This window comes from Macrosteles quadrilineatus, unplaced genomic scaffold (assembly GCF_028750875.1).
Source record: "Macrosteles quadrilineatus isolate MER2022 unplaced genomic scaffold, UCM_ALF_1.0 Scaffold_1__1_contigs__length_201487025, whole genome shotgun sequence".
In the NCBI taxonomy this organism is placed as follows: Eukaryota; Metazoa; Arthropoda; class Insecta; order Hemiptera; family Cicadellidae; genus Macrosteles; species Macrosteles quadrilineatus.
This window is the reverse complement of record NW_026542594.1, coordinates 19315492-19334541: the sequence shown is the minus strand read 5'-3', so window position 1 is coordinate 19334541 and position 19050 is coordinate 19315492. Positions and strand designations below refer to the sequence as shown.

At 33.9% G+C, this 19050-nt stretch overlaps 1 protein-coding gene across 10 annotated transcripts in view; it reads left to right on the top strand.

The window, feature by feature from the left end:
• Nucleotides 1-19050, top strand: part of LOC129004640 (NAD(+) hydrolase sarm1) — a 207235-nt gene that overhangs the window by 157361 nt on the left and 30824 nt on the right. For all 10 annotated transcript variants that reach the window (XM_054433216.1, XM_054433200.1, XM_054433192.1 and 7 more), the window contains 2 exons: nt 7352-7453; nt 8688-8843. In XM_054433216.1, the coding sequence (XP_054289191.1) occupies nt 7352-7453; nt 8688-8843 (258 nt within the window). The remainder of the gene's footprint in view (nt 1-7351; nt 7454-8687; nt 8844-19050) is intronic.

Sequence of the window (19050 nt, the reverse complement as noted above, 5' to 3'; positions counted from 1 at the left end):
ACTTTGAGTTACTTTAAAATTATATAGGCATTATCAAAAATTGAAATTGGTTAGGCCTACGTCTAAACCATCCAAACATTTGACAAAAAAACCTTTGTAAGTTTGGCTAAAATATGTTCAGCCGTTATGGAGATTAAGTGTTATAAAGATTGCATTGAAGTTGATCCCATAAAGAGCTTCGCTTCGCTCCGCTCAACTAAAAGTTTAAAAAACATGAGAAAACCTAACGGAATGCAACCACCTGGTACCACACGGACCACGGACAAGCTGTTCTCACAACGCGTGTCAATACGAGCCCCTGCTCAAGGACATCCGTGGTCTTTCAATATGAGGCCAGTGATAATATAAACTCTCACGCACTTACAAAGTTATAGAGTATTTATTGTGGATAATCACCTTAAAAGGAACTGTCACTGAAACTAGAATTAATTTGTTAAGCCTTCCTAAAAAAATGAATGTCTTTAAGAGGGCTGAATTAAGAAAAAGCTTCGCTGTAATGCACGGCGTTTTCCGTCGGGCGGAATCTATCAGAATCTACCGGGCTTTCCGTCGGTGAGTGTTTTAACATGGGATCAAATGGGACCCTTTTATGCACGACGGAATCTCCGTCGCGTTTCAGAATTCCGTCGGAGGCCGACGGAGGACATGAGGGCTGTACACATGAGGCCTAGGACCGTACACATGGCAGCGGTTGGAGCCGCGGTTACGCTGCGGTTGCGGTGTGAATTGACCGTCGCTCGACAGCCAGTACTGTATTTACCCAATTATTTTTCTTTTGAACGCGTAACGCTTGACAATTATTTTCAGCAAAAAACTCAACTAACTCATGCCACGCAATCTTTTTTAATTTATTTCCTAAACGTATCTTCTTTTTGTACTTCGTTACTGAACAGTTCAGTGTCAAATTTTTCTGGTTCCACAGCACCACGCATGGCCATTGTAAACTTACACAACGAGCACTACATCAACTCCAGCCACAGCTACACACTTCGCCAACACAGAGAGCGATGTCCACAGGGCAAGCGCGCAGATGTCTGTGATCAGAGAGCACAGAATAGAAATTTATATTTATATTCTGTGCTCGCTGTCTGTGATCCTATAGTAGCAACTGCAATCAACCGCGGCGGCTACCGCTCTCATGTGAACGCTCTCATGCCAACTCTAGTAACTTCAACCGCACGGGAGCACGGGAAATCTACGACCGCCGCGGTTTGTTGTGGTTGATTGGAAGAGGACGGTTGCATGTGAACGGTCCCATTTGCTCCTTTGTACTTTCAACCACCGCGGTTCCCGCGCAATGGCGACCGCGGCGGCTGCCGCCCTCATGTGTACAGGGCCTTTTAGACTCCGCCGAGTTTCGGCGTTTCGCCGGAGCTTGTTTTAACATAGGTTAAATGGGACCCTTTTATGCAACTGCGTTTTCCGTCGGGCGGAATGTAGTGCTGCCAACCTACCCCACGCTCTGTCATCCACAGTATTGAAATCACCTTAATTATTGTAAATAGAATATCATTATTCATTGTAATTGATTGAAGAGTACAAATATAGAGATGTAATTAGGGGAAAAAATTACTGCATGAGAATTACATTTTTGTTTAAATCCGCGGAATAATACAAACTTACTGTTTCGTAGGAATAATACGACTTACGTATTATCGGGACTGAAATGGGAATTTTTGTATCAACGGTATCACCCGGGATTGATAAGGTAATTTTGGTACCAAAGGCAATCAGCATCACATTGGCAAACTTGCAGTACTGCCAACACTGCCATCTCCTTTGCCGTCGTATATTTCTCTTCATGTACAAATAAGTATACACCAATACACAAGGATCCATCTTGGGTCACTGACGATGGCCAAATGAACGAAGTTGGTAGCACTGACCACCCCCAACACGGGCATCAGCGGATTCCGCTCGGCGGAGAAACTGCATAAAAAGGTACATCGATTTCGCCCAACCGAAAACGCCGTACATAAAAGAGGCCATTAATTAAAACATTTAACTTAAACACAACATTTAATTTAAACATTTAAGAGGCCGTTAAACATTTGAAAAGTATTTAAATTGCATGAAATCCCTAATGTTTTGATATGCAGCAGGCAAAAATCGTAATTAAAGGCAGAAATAGTGTTTGATTAGGAATTTACGTTGAATGAGTCTCAGTTTAAGTTTCAGTTGCTTTGATGATGCGTGTAAAAAAATAGACTAAAATAGTCTATTTTGAATATATGGAGCTTGAAAGTAGTAAATTTTTCATCTTTGGTACCAATTCACAGGGAGAATGCGTAATGCGATTCTCACCAAAATTAGCATTCAGGTGTGGAACAATAAGACAATAATCACTCGCTATTTTTAATTTTTTTTTAATTTGGTTTTTTATGAATTTTTTTAATTAAATAAAAAAAATTAAAATAGCTGTTTGTTTTGGGGAAAAATGTATCTGTATGTTGTAGTTTGAAAAAAAGTGATATGTCAACTCGTTTGGGCTGTGAATTCGTACCTTTGATGCCTTGCGCTGTCGGAGCACTACTCGTTGAGATTGTGTACACTAACACCGGGGCATTAGAATACAATGATAAACGTATTCTTTCAATGTTAAAAGATCTTAATAATTACGTGATGTTAAAGTATTCTACAGCCCCGGTGTTCTGCGCATGCGCCAAATCCTTTCTAGCTAGTAAAGCTTAGTGGCTTTCAAAATTCAATTGACCGTTTGTTGATTAAAAAATAACTCTTCTTTGAAAACTGAATTTAGAAGTTGCGTTAAAACTTAACAATTATATTTTGAATTTATATTGAACAATACTGTTGTTTAATTTTTCTTGCTACCATTTTGGTAGTCATGCAAAGTAGTAAAATAATTAAGAAATTACCAAGGTTATTCAGTTCATTAATCATTACCGGTACCTATTTATATAACCATCACGACACTATCTAATAATAATTTCTTACTGTATTTAAAACCCTTTCTATAAAATAGTAGGGTATAGCATTTATTCGACAATGATTGTAAAATTTCCCTGGATCTGATTTAATTTCTGGGAGGAAAGCTGTCTATCAACAGATTGATTGGGTGAACCCAATGTTGTCTTTCTATTTAGTCCAGCATTTTACAAAAACTGACATACAGCGGACACTCAATAGTCGACTTCCTCGTCACATATGTTAAAACAATACTGCAGTATAAGACGAGTAGACATAATATGTAATTCTAATATTTACTTTTCTTAATTTTGCTTGAAACCAAATGTTGAATCATGCTTGAACCATTGCTGAATAAACAAAACGCTTCAAGCAAATCGTTGTGCTTGTGCAACATTTTGCTTCAGGTGAAATGCTGGATCAGTGTGCGCCCAGCCTTAACAAACGGGAAACGGAGCGAGTGCCGTTCTATTCTTTGTCGTGGGGATTATAAACTGTCAAAACCGTTAGATAGGCCCGAGTGTCATTTGACTCCCCAGAGCGTAAGAGTGATTCAGGGGATGGGTATTAGTGGAAAGGGGTGTAGTGGGCAGGATGTAACGGAGACCGGGTAAAGTTTCTTAACTGGGCTACCCTAATTTTAAATTAATATCGATTCGATTAGTAAACCTTCATTCATTTTTTTCGTAATCAGCAAGTTTGGGTTGGTTAGGTTAGGTTATAACAGTTTCATTTTATCCCTAAAACAAATTTTGCTCATCCCCCTCTGGTCGATTTTACCACCCCCATACCCGACGCACCGTGGAACCGGTCACTGATACCTGGCCGGCACTCGCCCCGCCAAGCCTCAGGCTGTAAAATGACCCTCGTCAAAGTGTTTAGTCAAACGGCACTCGGCCCTGCACTCTTAACAAACATACCAAGTTTCATAAAGATCGGTTGAACAAATTCAAAGATAAAAATGTTCATGTAAAAATACAAAATGACGGATAACTTATCTGGTTAACGAAGCGATTTTGGAATAATGTTATTCTTGATTTTCTCTTTATTTTGACCCAAGAAATCACTATGTAAATTATGTCCCCACCTTTTTTGAACACCCTGTATTATATGATATATGAATTTGAACGGGAGTGGTTTTTGGCCTCTTTGGATATCAAAACAAAAAAACTACACCCTTTAATTTACCACAATATTACCACAATTCCTGCAGTAATAGCTTATTACCTATGTGGGAAATCGCTAAGTTCAAAGCAATACTGAAAGAGTGATCCGTGAACTAACGTTGGAAGGTTTTAAGTGAAGAGTCTAAACGTTCTGAAACTAGAATTGATCTTTAGTCAATATAGCTCTGAATGTTGTTCTTGCAACATGTGTTTTATTTGACACTCCCAAGGAAACAACTCTTCATTTCAGGAGAGAAATAACAAATTGGCTAGACCTGGATAATATTTAGGATAGATTTATTGGTAATCAGTATTGGTATTGGTTCATCATCACTCCCGATAGAAAAATCCGGCTACCATTTAACCTATGTGAATTTTTAACCGACTTCCCCACTACCAACAAAAGGAGGAGGTTCTCAATTTGTTTGTGGCGATGTTTTTTTTCTATGTATGTTCACCAATTGCTCTGTGATTCTTTTACCGATCAGTGTGGTTCCACCACCAAAATAACCAGGAGAGTTTCTATTTGGTACCTTATATATTATGTTTAAGTATAATATTTGTTTCGGTGAAAAATTCTGAAAACCTTAAATATTTAACATTTATTTTGTTTACATTTGTGCAGATTGTTTACATTTGTGCAGAGAAGGCAATAAATAATAATAACATTCCTACAGCTGTTAGTTGAAACCATTTAAATGAAGCTACAGACAATTCTTCATGAAACAGTTGCTTCATATTGATCAATAAACTATTTCTTGCCATGGAGCCTAAATTAATTACATTGAGAAAAATGCATTTTGTTTTGGTTACTATAAAAAATGTATTTTAACGTTTGACCTGATTTGTGTATACAGTAATTCTGTTTTTAGTATTGAATATTCTGACTTACAAAAACATATATGTTTCTGTGAATAGCTGTATGATATTGACAAATAAAGGTGTATTATGAAAACCAAAGCATTCGTAAAACAGGTCTAAATATAAATTAAATGCAATTATTCCTTACACGACCTAAGAAGTGTGACAGTGCATAATCGTCAATTGTCTTAAAAGTGTTAAATATTTTAATTACTAAACACGCATTTGCAGATGTGGAATGTTTATTAATATTCTCTACCCAGTTACTATAACATATCAATACTATTATGCCTGCTTCGGAAAGTCCTAGAGGAAGATGATTTGCAATTTCGACTAGGCTATATCTTGAGCAAACAAAACCCCCTACATGACTTACACCAATAATGGACAACTCTTTCTTTCTTAAGGAATATCTAAAAATGTTTATTTTCATACCCATTGATTATGTAACCTGAACAGGTGACTCAAGCAGTTTTAAAATAATTATTGTTCTGTGGAACTTTTGATTGTTTCAAACAGTTTTGCTTATCAAAAAACCTCAAGTAATTAATATATAAAAAATTATACAGTCACTAAAAATCATGAAATAATTTATTTTTGTAAAAAAATACAACCGACTTCAAACGCTCTAAAAAGAATGAAATAATTTCAATCAAGTAAACTTTTGTATTAGGCAAGCTCACGTATTTCAAGTCGGCGCGGCTCAAACTGCAAATATGATTGAAATTAAATATTGTGTGTGTATTTTGAAAATCAATAAATTGTAGCTGGATAACATAAATATATAAAAAAAATATACTGAACTGTTTTGTTTATATATTAAGGAAATATTTTCTTGTATTTTATGTTTACTTCAGAATAAATGCATTATGAAAATAACACACACAAATGTTCTATATGAATAGGAAAATAATTTAGTTTGATATTATGATAGGGAAAAGAAGCTAGTTTAGTATTAAAACGTTACTTTTCCAAGTTAGAAACATTTAAATGCTTTATAATCTTTTTAAAGATACTCGTTAATACCACTATAATGCCGATCTCTGATTACGGTAATAAAATAACACTTAACGCATAACTATGAAAAAGACATGCAGATTAACACCTTTAGTTATAGATAGTCACCTGCAATATGGACACCCTCTTTCAATTTTGTATCAAAAATCATCATAGAGCCGCGCTGACTTAAAATACGTGAGCTTGCCTAATACAATAGATTACTTGATTGAAATTATTTCATTCTTTTTAGAGCGTTTGAAGTCGGTTGTATTTTTTTACAAAAATAAATTATTAATCTTTAACCCATTACATCTATAATCAGTAGCTTCTCTTACTCATTATACCAATATTCTGATATGCTTGGCCCCCTTGTCTTGATCAAAGTCCACTTCTCTAGTCAGAGGTGGTGATATGGTTAGGATTGTCCGCTTGAAATCCATTGTAATGTAGGTGATAGTGAGCCTGCATCACTTAAAAGTATTGTGATCATTGTTTGTCTGTGTCATTCTCTGTTTTACATTCATTGAGATGGTGAGTAGGTGTTACATTAAAATTTATTGTCAACTTTAATATTTTCTCTTGCGTGATTCTCTGTTTGAAGTCTATTGAGGTATCGAGTATTGAGGTATTGAGGATGAGTTAGGGATTGTTGTTGATTATACTAATGTTTCAACCATACCAAGCTGAAATAAATACTTACTGTAGACTGTAGCATTTTTTACGCCAGATAAATTGTCATAGTTCAGTCAAACCTCGTTAGTACGAACCTCAGTAAAATGAATTCCTCGATAAAACGATTTCTAAATCCCTTTGAAACTTTTATAAAGGTCAATGCTAAAAACATCTCTGTACACACCTTCCTAACCTGTAGCACCTCTGTAATTATTAAGATAAAAACCTCAATAAGAGGAATTTGTTTGTGACATAGGCTAGGACTGATTAACCTCTATAAAACGAATATTCTTAGCAGAAAACCTCTATAAGACAAATTTCTCATGATCTTAACCTTCTTAGTCTGATTTTTCAAAACAAACAGAAGCTTGTCTCAACATGAAACCCCCACCCATCCCTTTTCCTTCCTCAGTCATTGTCTCAGAGCTAGGAGAAACCTCTTTATTAAGAATACCTCGATAGTAAAAATTTTTCCCCTGCTCCTTGAAATTAGTCTTATAAAAAATGGAATTTCAGACACACTCTGTGAATGGCTCATCGCTCATCCAAATACATTCTTCTTCCTTAACAAATTGGCTAGAGCTGGATAATATTAACAGATACTTAACAATTTAAAGTCTGTGGTGATTCTCTGTTCGGAATCCATTAAAAGAGGTGAGGGAATCTGTATACAACATTTTTGTCGTTCCGCTGTCTCCATTTAAAGTAATTTTTATCTTGTTCTGCAGGAGCAGAGGTCACTTAAGGCAGGGGAGATCACAGCACAAGAGAGTCAGAACATGAGCGCAGCCACCATGAGACTACAGACAGACTCTTTTACTGCTGAAAAGGTAATTCTTAATAATTTACATCTCTGTACATAGCAGTGTTGAGTTTGTATCAACATTTACATCATTGCTAATTTGGTTTCACAGCCCCTACACACCAAATTAATTTAAAACAAACTCAACATGTTCCTTTCCAGTAAACTTGTAGACATTTTGTATTGTATAATAGAACCATGGTAAAACTAGTATTATGTGGTCTGAAGCATGTTTAAGCACAATTTTCCTATAACAATTATCATTAAAAGCACAGAAATATGAAATTATAATATTAACACCAAGTTGCTACTTAGTAATGGCGTCCATATTGATATTTAATAGCATGACCAGTGACCACCCCATCAGCAGATAGCTTGATGTTCTGTTATCATTGAGCTGTCAAGTTGTTTAGCACTGTGAGGTGACAGTTAGTAGAACTAAGCTTGAACACTCACCTGTTCTGTTCAGTTACAGTGTAGGCTAGGCTGGTGAAGTTGAGATAGCAGTGGGAAGTGTAATAGTGATAGTGATGGTTGTTGACATTTATCAGGGTTTGAAGTTTACAAGTAAAAATATTGAAAGAATTCACATGTATTTCAGTTGGAAAAGTACTATTAATTTATAATCTTTAGTCAGACATTTATTGGTTCAAGGCCATTTTGAACACCAAAAGTCAGTTGAATTGTATTTGTGATATAGTAACATATTATACTGTATTGTTACTTAATAAATAATAAGAGTTTCACTGTGGGTATTATTTAGCGTTAAATTGTACTCAGAAAATTCCTGTAAAGAAGAAAGTGTGTTTAATTCATTCGCTTGTTAGCCTGTGTCATTAATTATCTATTAGAAGCCTGCCTACTACACCCTATTTCGAATTAGGATATTATTTTTATTTCAATTGTTGTTAAATTATTGTGATGGTATCACTAAATACAAAAACAAAATATTTGCCGATTGAAATACTTTCTATTCACCAAAAACTAAACATCACTGTGGAAACTTTTACAAATCTCTAAGAAACTGGAAAAAGCATATTAGAAGTTAAAGAGTGTATGCACTTCATAAGACAGTAATCGCCGAGAATTTGGACACTAAATCTTTAGCGACAAAGGTTTTCTGAATATCGTTCAATCATTAGAGTTGACATTATAGTTGAACTGTGCAAACTTCGTGAGTTGTATAGTTGAGTTTGTGCACCATGGTGCTCACCTGGTCCCCGGACAACCAGATTCAGTGGAAACGTTCTGAATGGTTACAGAAGGCCATGCAGCAGCGCCAGATGGTCAGCAGCACTGGGATATTCAGCAACCAAGAGAAGACTCAGCATCACATGGCGCAGAGCTCTCAGGCCAACATTACCATCACGACCAAGGGAATCAGCACCAAGTCTTCATCCCTACTATCCTCCTCCCAGGTAGATATAACCTCATAGCACAAACAGCAGTAGCTTTGAAAACTTGAGTACTGGTAATGTATTTTTATTTAATGAGTTTACTAATTTTAAATTATAAAACTAGTCTCAAATATTTAATCCAATTCCAAATTTTATAAAAAAATACCCCCGTCGCAGCAAACCTGACAACTAAGCGAATTTCCATTTGTCTGAATTGATTTTCAATTAAATATATTTAAATAACATTATAGGTCAAGTACCTAGGTTTGCTGCTACAAGGAAACTAATAAAGTGTGTTTTTTAGTAAAATATTAATAGCTTAGTACAAAAAAATAAGTTTGCCAAGTTTGATCAAAATATATCCATAAACAACCAAACTACAACATTTTACAATATTCTCCATAAGAATAACATGGGAATTTTAAATTTACAATTTTTTAATTTTCTCCGTTACCAATAACCGTACAAAAATACTTTTATATACTGAATTATTTGTTTTTTTAAGCTCTTTAAAAAGGTATAAAGAGAAATTGGGAAACATTGTGTTTTGAGGGTCAAAAGTGAGAAAAACCAATTTTTACCCCATAAAACCCCCCGTAAAGCCCTGTTCCCATGGTCCGATCATGCTGGTTCGCGAACTCATTCAAGTTTATCCCGCTTTACACCTTTAAACCAAATTTCATCAAAATTGGACAAAAATTACTCAAGTTATCGCGTTCACGGACACATATATATATATAAATCTATATATATATATATATATATATATACATATATAAAAATTTGAACGAATGGTGTTTTTGGCCTCTGGGGACATCAAAATGAAAAAGTAAATCGCTCCCGGGCTTAGGTCTTACCATGCCACCTACGGTAATAGCTACTTCCCTATAGGGAAATTCGCTAAAAAAAAAAAAAAAAAAAAAAAAAAAAAAAAAAAAAACAGTAGGTTATAGTAAGAATACTGTTGATCGGTTCTCAATGTTATTTACCCACTTGATTTCAAATCCTGTTTAAATTTACAAAACTGTTATTACCATAATAGCAATGTCTTGAGCATCTCCACAATCACAGCAACGTTCGTGATGATTTCCCTTGATTGTGAAATTACCCATGATGATTTACCTGCGACTGCGATATCAGGCACTTTCATGGTGATTTCCCAACTGTAGTGATTTCTAGCGATCACAGCAACACCCGTCATCATCTCTCGCAATTGTTGCCACAACCGTGATGATTTCTTACAACCGCGGCGACTTCCGCAAGTAGGGCAACATCATGATTATGATCTGTGATTTTTTTTATTGACACACAACGCATTTTTTAAAGTGACTTTTACTAATTTCAAATGTTCGACCTCCTACTACATTCCACATTATCAAAATTCACGTACAATTTCCAGTTTTCCTGGTTTCCAGGTCGGCTAAATAACTTATCCTGTTTATTAGCCAAGTCATTGAAACTTAATCTAAGTTGAGTATTGATGTAATATTATGTTTAACTAGCTTACCCCGTCGTGGATTTTCTCACGAAAATTTAAGTTAAACAAATGTGACTACTTAAGTTAAACTAAGGGAAAACTTCTTCATTTATAACATTATCCTATAACCAGGAGCTTCAGACTGCTCACTCTGAAACCATCTAAATAATGTTATTGGCCAGAAAACTATTCCCACTGTATCTCCTTTCACATAGGTTTACACGCTTAAACCTAATTTTCCAATAGGCCTACTCTGTTAGTTAGTTCTCCCATAACTTGATTGAAAAGTATTAATGTATCTTAAAGTAACATAAAAGATATAATCAACAGATCCATTATGACAGATTTAATGAAAGATATAAACCCTCAAAGGCCCTTAACAGGTCTACAGTGTCTATGAAGTTTTTACCAAGTGGAATGTTCTCACATAAAAAGTGGGTTTTCTCACCTCTCCAATAAAAGGAATTATTAACACTCGATAAGTCAATATCATGCATACATTTCTCTAAAAAATACATAAAATCTAATTCTTGACATATTCTGCCAAAAACGTATTGTAAAGCAACATACTCATCTGAAATTGCATGATTGTGACATTGTTTTGAGATATGGTGATCAGTGAGTGAGTGGTATTTGCCTTTTTAGCGAATTTGCCATATAGGGAAAAAGCTATTACCGTTGGTTTCATGGTAAGACTTGGACCCTGGACCGATTTACTTTTTCATTTTGATGTCCCTAGATGCTATAAAAACACCATCCTTTCAAATTCATATATATATATATATATATACAGGGTGTTCATTTGAAAACTTTCCATATCTGTTGTGTGCAAAGGTAAGGCTTTAAACACTTGTTTGTTCTCATTTCCCCCTAATTTGGACATCCCAAATCCAATAAAATTATTTTCAATTTCAAAAAATGCCCCAAAAGGGCCCAATTTGGGGGGTAAGGGTGCTTTTTGAGAAATTTTCAAATGTAAACATGGGTTGTGTGATACATCAATTTAAAGGTCTAATCACCCCGACCATTTTGGTGCAATAAAAATGTAATTGTCTTTAACCGTATTTACAGGGTGGGTCAAAACGTTTTAAAAAAGGACTTTGAAGTTAAGTACCGTATTACCCGAACTACTGAACGGAACAGCGCCAAATTTCTTTCCAAGCTTATTCTTGATCTACTCTTTAAGATAACTTGTAATAAGGGCATTTTCCGTGTTATTTTCTAATTTAAAAAAAATCTCAAATTTGAAGAATAAAAGAAAGCTGAAAACTCAAAATTCTTAAATAGCAAGGTATAAAAAATTTCATACCACGTGAAAGGTCCTTTTTTAACAAACATTTTACGTGTTTAAGTTTTCTTTCTATCTCTTACCGTTTAAAAATTGCAGTAGAAAAACTGAATTTTCTATGGTAAAATTATAACTAGTTTTCTAACAAAACACATTGCACTTTGTTCAACGATGTATTATGATTAATTACAAATTGATCAACTACTTTTACTTGTGTCAGTTCATCTTGGACCCTTCATCCTGTTCTTTTCTCATTGGTAACTGAGCCAGTTTCAGAAATGTCTTAACTGAATCATTTACAGCTTTATGACTTAAGGTCTTACCTGGATATTTATTGTTAAACACTTTGCAGTTATCCTGAAACACTTTTGTTCTGTCCAATAAGTAAAAATAAAGTCTATTTTTTAAGTGTACACCATATTCGATTAGATACTACAGAAAATAGTACTTTTTGAAATTAGTACTACCATTGACTAGTCAATGGTACTACAGAAAGCGGCCCACATGTAGGTTGTCCTCATCAGCTATAAGACTTGTTTTTCACAAAGTAAAACGTAATGACTTGTTTGTCAATAACAAACAAATACAATACAACGAGAGGTATCAATAATTATGAATTGTTTCCTTCAGTTAATGCACCATTAAATGTGTCTAGAGACGAACTTTGGCTGTTTGATTAGAAAACTAGTTACAATATTACTATGGAAAATTCAGTTTTTCTACTGCAATTTTTAAACGGTAAGAGATAGAAAGAAAACTTAAATACGTAAAATGTTTGTTAAAAAAGGACCTTTCACGTGGCATGAAATTTTTTATACCTTGCTATTTAAGAATTTTGAGTTTTCAGCTTTCTTTTATTCTTCAAATTTCAGATTTTTTTAAAATTTGAAAATAAATGGAAAATGCCCTTATTACAAGTTATCTTAAAGAGTAGATCAAGAATAAGGTTGGAAAGAAATTTGGCGCTGTTCTGTTCAGTAGTTCGGGTAATTCGGTACTTAACTTCAAAGTCTTTTTTTTTAACGTTTTGACCCACCCTGTAAATACGGTTAAAGATAATTACATTTTTATTGCACCAAAACAGTCGGGGTGATTAGACCTTTAAATTGATGTATCACACAACCCATGTTTACATTTGAAAATTTCTCAAAAAGCACCCCTACCCCCCAAATTGGGCTCTTTTGGGGCATTTTTCGAAATTGAAAATAATTTTATTGGATTTGGGATGTCCAAATTAGGGGGAAATGAGAACAAACAAGTGTTTAAAGCCTTACCTTTGCACACAACAGATATGGAAAGTTTTCAAATGAACACCCTGTATATGTGTGTGTGTTAGCACGATAACTCAAGCAAAAATGATCCAGCTTCGATGAAATTTTGTACAAACGTGTAAACTTAACGTTTATTCGAACGAGTTCGCGAACTAGCATGATCGGACCATGGGAACATGGTTTTATGGGGGGGATTTATGGGGTAAAAATTGTTTTTTCTCGTTTTTGACCCTCAAAACTTAAAATTTCCCAAACTTTCTCTAGACCGTTTTAAAGAAATTAAAAAAAACAAATAATTTAGTATATTGAAGTTGATTATTGGTTACGGAGAAAATTGTAAATTAAAAAGTTCCATGTTATTCTTATGGAGAATAAGTAAACTGTTTTAGTTTGCTTGTTATGGATATATTTGGATCAAACCTGGCAAATCTATTTATTTTATTCTAAGCTATTAATATTTTACTAACAAACACACTGTATTATCCTCCCTGTAGGCAGCAAACCTAGGTACTCGTTAAACCTAATGTTATTTGAATAGATTTAATTGAAAACAAATAGATATAAAGAAGTTAATCAGGTTAGTTAATCAGGCAAATGGAAATTCGCTTAGTCTGCAGGTTTACTGTGGCGGGGGTAGTTTTAAGTGTAGATTGAGGGCATTGTAAGAAAGCTTCTAAGCTTGAAAGTTTTAAAATGATAAACACATAGATACTTTGGGAAGGGTTTAATATAATTTTTTCTTTTAGGACTGGGTCTGTCCTACAATTAAGATCATAGAGCTGTGTGATGGGAAATGAGAATAAATCGATCTTCTTTTAAGGTGCACAGCAACCTTTACCCGGTACCATTAAAAAAAGTAAACTGTCCCTTATTATGTCCATGTCATAGTTGATATCTTGCTCATTTAGGATGCATTGATGTATGTGTGTTAGTGATCTTAATCACAAATGAATCATTCTTTGTGTAATTCTAATTCTACAGTAGTTTTCCTCATATTTATTTATAAAATGTGCAATTACGATCCATTCACTCATTATTCATCACAAACGTTTGTGACTCCGTGGTCAAGTGATTGCCTTTTTTACTAACTCACAGTGTATTGGTATTCTTACTCAGTTGTTCTTAAACTGTTACCAAACATGCATTTCAATCCATTTAGCATCCTGAAGGACCTGAATCTTTCAAACAAGGGCAAAATTTATTTAGTAAGTAATTTTTATTTTACTAGTGAACCTGTGCGGCTCAATGCCCCGCAAAAACATATGAATTTAGAAAACAAATTCATCGTGTTATATATTGACTCGTTGAAAATTAAATACAGTAATAATAAAGCATTAGAAAGGAAGCAATCCAGCCCTTTTCTAGCTGTATGCGTATTATATTTAGTAAATTAATAAGTGTTCAAGTTCAAGTATGTTACGGGGTAGTTATTTTTTAAGACTTTTAAAAACACATTTAACAAAACATTTTATCATATCAAACCAATAGGCAGTGAATGTAGCATATACCTATGTAGCATATTTTGAGGGTCATAAAATGCTGCTTGAAGACAACACTTTTAAAAATAAACACTGAAAAACAATATTTTTTTCACAAAAGCACTTCCATAAATACTACGATTTTAGTTTTAAAGTTACCTTCAGGAATATGACCCTGGTCAGAATTTTCCGTAATGAATATGCTTGTCCTACTATTAAAAGATGTAGGCCCTAGCCTTACTTAAAACAACATATACATATATAATATATAGTTGCTCATGACTGAAATTGGTCTGGCTAAGAACATTGCTGCTCTTTAATTAAATTGCTTGTGCTGCAAATACCAAAGATAACAGAAATTAGCATCTTTCCATTTTAAAAGGTAACTTTGTTTCAGACGGGCAAATTTGTTATCCTCGAAATCAAAATATGTCCTTACTCACTTGTTCCATGTTAGGACTTTAGATTCTACTTTACATTGTTTTTAACCGTTCCGATCATGAAGCCTTGGGCCATTAATGAGGCCCTTTTTGATGTATTAATATCAATAAAACCACTGCCTCCTTTTATTAGTCTAATCTGTGTCTTGGCAATCCACTGACCTCTATATTTAAAAACTCAGTTGGATTTCCTAGATGGGTGCCTCTGCCTTCGACTGTTTTCGAGGACCCACTCTTCCCCTTGACATACTGACAATTAATTACCTAACTTGTAAAGTTCATGTAGTAATTCATTAATACTGTTAGTTTATAAAGAAAATTAGATAAAAGGTACTTGGCTTGGTGCTTTCATAACTGCAAACTCAAAATACACCCACAAGTAAAAAAGAATCAAGTTATTGGTTAAAAAAACTTTGTGTAAAAACATTAGTCACATGAAGTAGATGATTTGTTTGATTTCTCGATCAGCTGTTTCGTTTCTAATGAATTAATAATGTCAAAGATTTGTGATTTTAAATATATCAATTATTATAGTAAAATTTTCTAAATATGGTAACTTTATTCTCAACTAAATTTTACTATTCCCAGCATTAAAATAAAGTAGTGAGATCCATTAGGAGTATAGTTTAAGGCACACAATCCTTGATTGAAATGTAGTATACATTAACAGTCATAATACACAGCAATTATTATGTAGTAGACTTTGACTATTTTCAAGTAACAAACATATGTTTCCGTAAATAAAAATTATCTCCCTTGTTATCCTTATGGAGAAATACGAAACTTTAAAGGGCCCCAGGGCCTCACTCTCTAATTATTTCCTTAAAAAGAATGTTTCCTGCACAACTTCACGTTACGCTCTTTCCAATGACACCAAAAACATGTCAATTGGTTCAGTAGTTTCGGAGGAGTAATTGTCACAAAAATCGTGCTTGCGTATTAAATAAGTACTTAGTGTACATGTTGCTCGAAATCGAGCAATTTCAAAAAGGTACAGGAGTTATTTATAAACAAATAACTTGTTTAAAAACTAATAACAGTCATAATTCCCGATGATTTTAAAAGAGTCAACTAAAAGATTATTAACTAATGGAATTACTCACAATTTACATAACAGTCCTATTCCAGTTTAAAGGGTTAATTTTTAACAATCAAACTGCCCATGGACGGAAAAAGGTAAGCTTACAATTTAAGACAACGTAAAACGGCTGCCAGCTTTTATAAAGTACCCGTACCTAAGTTATTTAGCCAATTTGTAGACAATAAGGTGTAGGCCACTTTAAACTCTACAGACAGAGTTAGGCAAAAACTGGCAGAACTCTGAAATAGTGTTATTTATACGGCTTACTCATATGCCAAATCCTTTAAATAAAAATTCAATAACTAATAACTTATATCATTAAACACAAACCAAATACCAAAACTATACATATTTTTAATACAACATAGATAATTTACACATTGACTATTTACAATTAACAAAATGTTCTTCTCACTATTAATGTTTGCTTCGCAACGGGAAAAATCTGTTTCATAATCATTGAAATAGATTTATAATAAATAATCTATCATAAAGGTTAAGATTAAATAAACCTACCACATAGTTGTTTTATTTTTTTTTTATCAGCTGTCTGAAATTCTGAAATAGGATTTGACAGCTCTGGTTGTTTACATTTAAATGTCAAAGCAAATGTAAACATTGTGAAATTTCTCATGCTTCCATGGAGACCAACTATTAATATTTAATTTCTGACAACAGCTGGAGTTTCAAAATAATTTTTGTTCCCCATGTTAATCTTATGGAGAAATACAAAACTTTAAAGGGCCCCAGCACCTCACTCTTTAATTATTTCCCTAAAAAGAAAGTTTCCTGCACAACTTCACGTTACGCTCTTTCCAATGAGACCAAAAAAATGTCAATCGGTTCAGTAGTTTCGGAGGAGTAATTGTCACAAAAATCCTGCTTGCGTATTAAATAAGTATAGATAGATTTTCAATAAACCATTTCAAGATTTAAAGATGAGATAGAAACATAAATTTTTATGTGATTTACAGTGGTGTCCCTACGCTGCTTTTTCCAACAAACCTATATTCAGCGACCCGATTTTTCCCCAACAATGGTTAGCGTTCTTGCACTGGAAAATGTACGACTACTCCACTGGTGCTTTATATCAAAGTGCACTATACCTGTATATATCTTCTATATATAAAGCCAAAAGTACCCATGAACTTTTGAGAAAACTACAAGTCACATCCCCATAAACCATATTATACTTAAAATGTTTGTCATGACGAGAAACCTTGTGCAAAACCATCCATTTTTTCATAAATTGCCCTTTAAGGTCATAATTGCTTTCCAAAGGGAACTTTCCATATGGTTAATGTTAAAAATACCTCAGCTGTTCTTATTTTGTATGTTACTAGCAGTTTTACCCGTCCTTTGCAACGGGAAGAGGACACGATATAGAAAGATTTTGATCTTTACATCTGTTTTCTAAAATAGTTACCCATCCGCAACCCTTTTAGAAACAAAATTCAACCTTTATGGCCTTTATAGAAACTTTTGTGGCTTTTAAATCTGGTAAGTAGTTGAAACCATAATTTTGGGTTTTAATGATTAATAATTAGCCACCATACCCGTGCTTCGCAACGGGAAGAGAACGCTAAAGAGAATAATTACCATTCCATATATCTGCTGTATGTAGATAAACTTTTAGTAATCCACTTAAAATATTAATTGGCTACTTTCATATCCCAGACATTATTTTTTTGGGAAATAAACCATACAAATACAACAGATTTTTATAAACATTTTGGAAAAAAGAAAGGCAATAAGTTAATGAAAAAAACTTCAACTGAAGGGTTATAATTGATTAAAAACAAATTTGTTAAAAGTTTGACATATTGATAGTAAAATGTACAGTTAAACATAGAAAAATATCTAATCAATTACCTACTAAACAGCTGCTTATTTGCATTAGTAATATTGAAATCAAGATGGAAGTTGTTTTCAGAGGCTATTTTTACATGAAAAGATTTTTCATTTGCTAGAATAGTTTGCTAATTAAATATGTTGCTTTATGACAAAAAATATAGTTCATCACACGGCAAAAAGCGTCTTTTCAACCCTCGCTCATTTTCTGAGCTCGAATGACTCAGGGAAATGAGTCACTCCACGCCCTAGTGATGAAACCCTAATTTCCTTAAATCCTCATTACCAACAATACAAAAAATATTCCTACCAAAAACCAAAAGAACTACCTACTACACGAAGAAGATCTGTTCAACTACACACTATCTATTTCATGGTCCCTGGACATATTGTTGTCCATCAGTGAGAGACTACTATTTCCCCTTATTCAAAGCAGGCAACTTACATTTTGCTCCTTGCAAATCAATCCCCTACACTCCTTCCATCAGGAGAAAAACATCTTGTCTGATATGACAGGCACTGAACCATTCTTAACCAAGAACCATGCAACCATAACAGTTAAAAGAAATGTATTTTCGTCCCTCCTCAAACCTAAAAAAATTGTTATACTTTTTATACTAGATTCTCTCTATCCTCGCAAAACTGATATCTCAATCAGACTGACAGAATACAAATTATTTATGAGCAATAGAGATATGAGACCAATTAACCCTAAGTGATAATCCACAATTTATGGAGGTCGATCTAGCCCAAGTGCGAACATTCCCAGTTGTGTAATGCTTACAGTCAGCTAAGTTAGCGTTTAGTCGGCAGCTTGAGCGTTGATCTACTTTAGTGTTCGCGCTACACTAACAGTTAGTGTGTGTGTTTAGTTTGTATGTTATACCTGTCAGTGTTTGTGAAATCGTGCTTTCAATCATGGTTGTTCTGAAACAAATCAATCGGGACAAGGTTTTCCCCAATAGGAGAATCTCTCAAGTAAGTGTATAGTGCTGTTGTTTGATTTAAGAAAAGAAGATGCTAGAGAATTAGATGTAACTTATTGAAAAAAATATGCTGTTGTAGAAATAGGATATCTTTGAAAACTACAATAGTTAATGGTAATGTTATGGAAATGGTCCAACAGCAATGTTATTTATCAGGGTAATCAATGCACTGCAAGAATGGCTGGTGAAACAAGCTGTTTACTCAATCAAGGAATTATTTAATATTTAATCTCTTATATATATAGAAGGCCATAAAATACTTTTAAAGCAAGAGATCTAAATTAACACAACACCATTGTATTTCTTTAAGAAATTACAAATAAAAAAAATTTCTATTGTTCATTTAGCTTATATCA